Source organism: Lipotes vexillifer, unplaced genomic scaffold, assembly GCF_000442215.2.
Source record: "Lipotes vexillifer unplaced genomic scaffold, Lipotes_vexillifer_v1.1 scaffold1180, whole genome shotgun sequence".
Taxonomy (NCBI): Eukaryota; Metazoa; Chordata; class Mammalia; order Artiodactyla; family Lipotidae; genus Lipotes; species Lipotes vexillifer.
In genome coordinates this window covers 1,237,781-1,244,449 of record NW_006771828.1, presented here as the reverse complement: position 1 = coordinate 1,244,449, position 6,669 = coordinate 1,237,781, and the positions used below count along the sequence as shown (strand labels likewise).

At 38.2% G+C, this 6,669-nt stretch overlaps 1 protein-coding gene across 3 annotated transcripts in view; it reads right to left on the bottom strand.

The window, feature by feature from the left end:
* SMAP1 (small ArfGAP 1) overlaps positions 1-6,669 on the bottom strand; it is a 136,858-nt gene that overhangs the window by 57,670 nt on the left and 72,519 nt on the right. For all 3 annotated transcript variants that reach the window (XM_007447206.1, XM_007447204.1, XM_007447205.1), the window contains exon 4: positions 3,952-4,027. In XM_007447206.1, coding sequence (XP_007447268.1) covers positions 3,952-4,027 — 76 coding nt within the window. The remainder of the gene's footprint in view (positions 1-3,951; positions 4,028-6,669) is intronic.

The following is a 6,669-nucleotide window of genomic DNA, read 5'->3' as shown; positions in this document are numbered from 1 at the left end:
AAAAAAAAAAAAAAAAAAACTGTTACAGCTTGGCTAGGAAGTTCTGATTCATCCGCTGTATTCACCAGACATTGAACCTTCGGATTTCCATTTATTTCGGTCTTTACAAAATTCTCTTAATGGAAAAAATCAATTCCCTGGAAGACTGTAAAAGGCATGTGGAACAGTTCTTTGCTCAAAAAGATAAAAAGTTTTGAGAAGATGGAATTATGAAGTTGCCTGAAAAATGGCAGAAGGTAGTGGAACAGGAGGGTGAATACGTTGTTCAATAAAGTTCTTGGTGAAAATGAAAAATGTGTCTTTTACTTTTACTTAAAAACTGAAGGCACTTTTTGGCCAACCCAATACACTGTCAAATTCAGAATTTATTTTGTAACTAGATGATAATTCCATTTCACTGGATTCCAGTACTTTATATAGAGAGAGGGGACAAGACTTTGACCTTGAAAATGGCGCTGGGAATTGGTGGCGCTGGCAAAGGCAGTAGTCATGCTTGACTGTCCCTCTATTCCCCACCCTTCTCTCCCCCACCCCCAGCCATGAGAGAACACGCAGTGGGAACCCAGTAAAGATCTCCTTCGGGAATAGGAGCTAACGTCCTCCCTTCAATTATTCTTAAGACCAGAGGTTCTTCTCTAGGCCACCACCGAAGAAACTCCCAGAGCAATCCAAGTGTACAAACGCACCTACTGCAGAAGGAAAACTGACCTGGTAAAATAGGTTTCCAACTACCACGTTCCAGGATAAGGTGAAATAGTATCAAGTATTCTAAAAATACCAGTACGATTAGTTGAAGGTAGTAAGGCAAAATGCTCATCTATCTTTTCAAGAAAAGATCACATTACTTTCTTGATGATTTTTTCTTTTTACTCTTTCACCCTTTTTGACAGAATAATATTATAATAAAAATCTGGTGCTTCAAAATGCTGAAAAATACCTTATGGATTAACTGTAAGCAATACATCACTTCAAACCCATTTTGGAAATTCTTAAATATATTTTCCAAGTGAAGATTTGGTCACAGCAGTTTTCAAATGGGCTGTCTCATGACCTTTCAATACACTGTGAAGCTTTACTTTTTCAGGAGTTGAGAAATCATTTTAAAAATATAGTTTCCAAAGCAAATTACCTTCCATGGTATGTGTTAGGTACAAAAGCTGAAAATACATTTACTGAACTAAAGTCATACAAAAGAAACCATTAATTAAACTCATCAGTAGGAGAGTTAAGACTTTTTGACAAGCTTAACTAAGTAACCATAGCCACCAGATATGTAGAACAAGCCTGAATTTTAATATGCTAACTTTAAAATCATTGGATAAGTCACTAAGAAACGCAGAATTCTGGAGAAATTTCAAATAGAAGTCCTATAACTGCCACATCAGTCGCCTGGCAGCCCATAATTTAAAAAGGGCTGACTGAAATGTGGCAGTATTAATCCGACAGAACTCAAGTCAGTGGTGCCAATGAGATACAGCCTCTGGGCGGCATGTGAGCCTGGCGGTTTCTAGCCCCACCCGCCCCTGCGCTTGGGCCCTTTTGCTCCTGCCCCCCTCCCTCCCCACCAGGCGCCCCTCCCTCCCTGCCAGGCGCTCCTCCCAGGAGCTCCTGTGTATTAAGCGCTCATGTGCCAGGCACGCAACAGAAATGCAGAGGGCCCTACCTTATTTAACTCCCGTAAGAATACTATCAAAAGTAGATACCGTGATCATCCCTATTCCACAGAAGAGGAAACTAAAATTGTAACAAGAAGAAGTAACAACAACAACAAAAGCCCAACTTGAAACTGCTATTTCAGGGTAATCTTAAATCACCACCTGATCATTCACCGTCTAAGTTTCTCATCCCTATCAGGAAGGACATCTTAAAATTTATTGCAATTCACACTGTCTTAAAATTACTGCTCATTTATCTTAATGAATTATATAATCACCAGTTAACTGTAAACAGAGCTTAATGAAATTACTAGTGCTAGCTCTTTTATTATAATACAGTACAGAAACATTGTTTCCACAATTTCTAAGTTGAAATAACAGATTTAATTTTACTTTTGTTGTACTAAATACTAGTCTTTATACATATATGTGTGTATATACATATACAGATACACACATATAAAACAAAATAAGTGAAAGTTTTCCTGTTTTTAAACTTTTATATAATACTCAATTATATGGCAACTGATTGGAATAGTAATTTCATGTGAAATTCAGACTGGAGAATTAAAACCTTTGCGTGATGCAAACTCAAGCATGTACTCAAACCGAGTTCAAGAGGTTACTTGTGAGGGATGAGAAGTGGCAAAGGAGGCAAGAAATATGTAAGATAAACTGAAACAAGAACAAGTGAGTGCTCATTTTAAAGCTACCAACTCCCAACAACTATTAGCTGTTTTTCCAAGACAAAACTGAGCCAGTCAGGGGTAAGGATTAAATAGTTAGGGTTACCTATACATTTTCCTGGTGCAACAGATTTTCTTTTTGATGATTATAATAGCAAATGAATCATGTGAGGATGGAAGTATGTGGTGGGGGAAGCGAGGGGGTGGTGGGGAGGGAAAGAAGAGGCGGGGGAGAGGGAAGAAGAGGAAGAGCGAGGGGGAAGAGGGGAACAGAGAAAAGTTGCTGCTGGAAAAGGGCAAACAACATGGCAGAGCTCAACCTCATCTGCTCGACACCTGCTAGATCTCCTAAGAACTCACCTGATCAGCGTTGCCAGCTGTGTTGCACCACTACTTACGGAGAGTGAGGGGCGGACAGACAGGACAATTTCTGTACTCAGTTTTTCAAATGTCCCCTATCACTCATTCATTAAGGAATACCAAGGAGGGCAGACTCATTCTGCATCCCCGTGGCAGGAGAATTCTAAGGTGGCCACCAAAATTCCCACCCCTGCTTTACACACCCTGTATTTTAAAATGATTTCTTAAAATTTCATATGAAAATGTATTACTTATGCTTTAAAGTTTGTCCTTTTTCCCCCACAATGCTGTAAGTAAACTTAATTTCATGGATGTGATAAGCAGCACTCAATATTGTCAATTTTTACTGATCTTTCAACAGATTTCCTCTCCTACACCCACTGTAAATGCAGCCTACACTCTATCAAGGGTATCTTTGCTCCAAAATATACATTACTCATACTTTAAACATTGTTTTAAAAGATTTTTTTTTAATGGTCAGAGACCATGTATTACAATATCCTTACTTTGTTATTATTTGGTTGAGTTTTTTAGTATACTGCTTCTCCATATGGACTGAAAAGGAAAACCGCTTATATGCAAAATGAGAGGAAATTATTGTCTCTAAATTGCGTGACAGATGAATTAGCCACACAATCAACTGGCTTATAGCTTTATTATTAATCTAGGAATCAAAGACTTAAAAAATGACTGCAGCACTAAAGATAATTAGCCTTAAACAGCATTTAACTGGGATAGGAAAATTTAATCAGAAAGAAAAACTTAAAAAGGATCAGTGCTATAACATATTTGGATCACTACAGTAAGGTCTCAACTATTACTTGATAATACTTGATAATAAGCAATTAAAAGGCCATGTTTTAATAAACTTATATCTGGACAGATCCACCAAAGCCCTTAAAAGAAGACAGATTTTCCTTTTTCGTTCATTTCCCGAATCTAGTAAAAATAATTATCTCTCCTCCATTTTTCAATTAGTGACTTTATCTTTTTGCAAATTTCATAAAATTAATTAAATGCCATTTAAGCAGTTATTAGACTCTTACATAGAATATGCTCCTTTCTGAATCAAGGGATCTGCTTTGTGAAAGCTCATTAACATTATGTGACAAAAACTTCCAATATTGAAAATTTTAAAGTATGTAACTAGCACATTTTTACAATAAATAAACAGAGCTGTATCGTATGTTAAAAGTTCCAGATCTACTCAACGAGCATCAATTGGCAATAGAGATGAAGATTTTACTTACATTTGTAATAGCTATAGCATTTTTATCGTAGTATTTCTTCTTTTCATATTTATCTCTGATGAAAAATTCCACTGCTCTGAAAACAGATAACTTAAGGAAAAGCATGAGTTCAGTGACATGTACACTCCCCTTTATTCATTCGTCTCCACAAAGCCTAGACTTTAAATTCAATTTTCCAACTCTCCGGTCTGTATTTTACTCACACACTATTCTGCAACTAAATTCTGCAACCTACTTTTCTTTCTGCCAAAGAGTCTATCTCTTTCAGGAAATTTTCCCCACTCAACCTGATTCTAAAAAGAAAAGTAACCACATTTCTCAATTCCACCACGCTCCACAGCCCTCTACCCTGACTCAGCTCTAAGTTCACTTAATGTTCATTTTGGATTCTCAGTGTAAGTAAAGAAACTAACGCCCATACAGTAACCACAGCACACCAGACACTGTGTGCTGTGTGCTGTCCATAGTTTTTTTCAGCTGTGTTGGGTCTTCATTGCTGCATGTGGGCTTTCTCTAGTTGCAGCAAGCGGGGGCTTCTCTTCATTGTGGAGAATGGGCTCTAGGTGCGTGGGCTTCAGTAGCTGTGGTGCACGGGCTTAATTGCTCCACAGCATGTGGGATCTTCCCGGACCAGGGCTCAAACCCGTGTCCCCTGCATTGGCAGGTGCATTCTTAACCACTGTGCCCAGGGAAGTCCCTGTCCATAGTTTTTTCCTTTAATCCTTCCTCAACACAGTAATGTGCATATTATAATTTCCACATCATAGATGAAGAATCAGCAACTTGGAAAGATTAAACACAAATCACAATGATTTCAATACTTATGTCCCTTCCACCATACATGGCTACCTCTGATTGTATCAGAGAAGATTCTCTGTATATTAGAAGAACGGTGGCTATTTTTTTTCCTGCAAAGCTTCTAGAAACGGAGAAGTCAAGAAGCTAAAACCAAGGTGAGAACTATTCAATTTTCTGAAGTTGGGGGGACCAGCCCTACCTGTTGATAGGTGAGTCATTTCTAGTGGGATCCAATAGCCGTGAGTTATCTTACAGAGATGACTTCTCTTAGTAGTCCAAAAACCATGGCTTTACCATATTCTACTAAAATGGGACTTCTTCCATTAGGGATTTGTAACTTTTTAATTTTTTAGTACCATGAACCACTTTGATAGTCAAGTAAAGCCTGTGGAGATAGTGCTTTTAAATGCATAAAATAGTATAAATTGGGCACTGACTTAATAAAAACAAATGAAAGCCTTAAAAAAAGGGACTTCCCTGGTGGCACAGTGGTTAAAGATCCGCCTGCCAATGCAGGGGGACACGGGTTCAAGCCCTGCTCTGGGAAGATCCCACATGCCACGAAGCAACTAAGCCCGTGCGCCACAACTACTGAGCCTGTGCTCTAGAGCCCGCGAGCCACAACTACTGAGCCCACGTGCCACAACTACTGAAGGCAGCATGCCTTAGAGCCCACGCTCCGCAACAAGAGAAGCCACCGCAATGAGAAGCCCACACACCACAACGAAGAGTAGCCCCCGCTCGCCACAACTAGAGAAAGCTCACGCACAGCAACGAAGACCCAACGCAGCCAAAATATAATTTTTTTAAAAGAATGCACTTTAAAAAAAAAACCTTAAAAAAATAAATGCATAAAATAAAATACATAGAATTACAAAGGAAATGAATTACACTGAAATACAACCTCTCTGTGGATCCCCAGGTTAAGACATCCTGTTCAAAGAAAAGTTACCTGAAGCAGTAAAACAATGTATTTTCAGTCAAAAGCTTCTTATTAGGAATTAATAAAAGCTCTTTAAATTGACAGTTGAGGCCACAGATAATAGAAAGAGTTGACAGACCACTATACAGTGGGTATTAAAAGAAAGCACTCTAGGGGGGCCAGGGACGGCCAGTAAGACAGAAAATCTAAACATTCAATTTATTAAGTAAGCTGAATAACTGAAAGCCATTTTTAAAGATGGATTTTTATAAATTGAGTATGTGAAAGGTACTTTATCTCCTTTTGTCCTCGTTACCTATGAGGTAGGTGCCATTTTACAACTAAAACCAGGCACAGAAAGTTTAAGAAGTTCTCTGGGATTCTACAGTACAAGGAAGGGAGAGTTGTGATGATTCGAAACCAGAATGTCTGACTTCCACTTTTTTCAGAATGTTACTGGTCATCACAAGTTCATTTGTGAATCAGTCATTTATTTCTGCTAATGATAATAAATGCTTTGAAATCTAGAGAAGAAGGTCAAATGTGGAGAGTGCCTTTTATTTTCACGGTAGCCTTGGAGACCCCTTCAAGTGAAAGGCCCCAGAGCTGTCAGAGGCTGATTATTTATTTAGATATGTGAACACTTTGGCAGCCAGTACCAAAAAATTGCCAAAACACCCCAAGATTTTCATAAAATCCAAGAATGTTATTTATTCCAACTATTTCACATGTAAATAAGCTAAATGTTAAGTTCGCACATGACTGTAAATCCATGTTCAATATTACATTATTCTATTTTTCTAACAGGAAAAAACTGAAACAATCAAAAAGGCCCTTTGGATGAGGTGTGTGACTGTGGTGTATTGAGCAACTTTCACTGCAGAGACAACTATTTACCACCACAACAGGGAAGAGAAAATAGAATTTACTTAGACTGATGTCATTTCCACTCTAGATGATAGGAATAAACTGTATACTATTTTAAAAACAGTAATTAT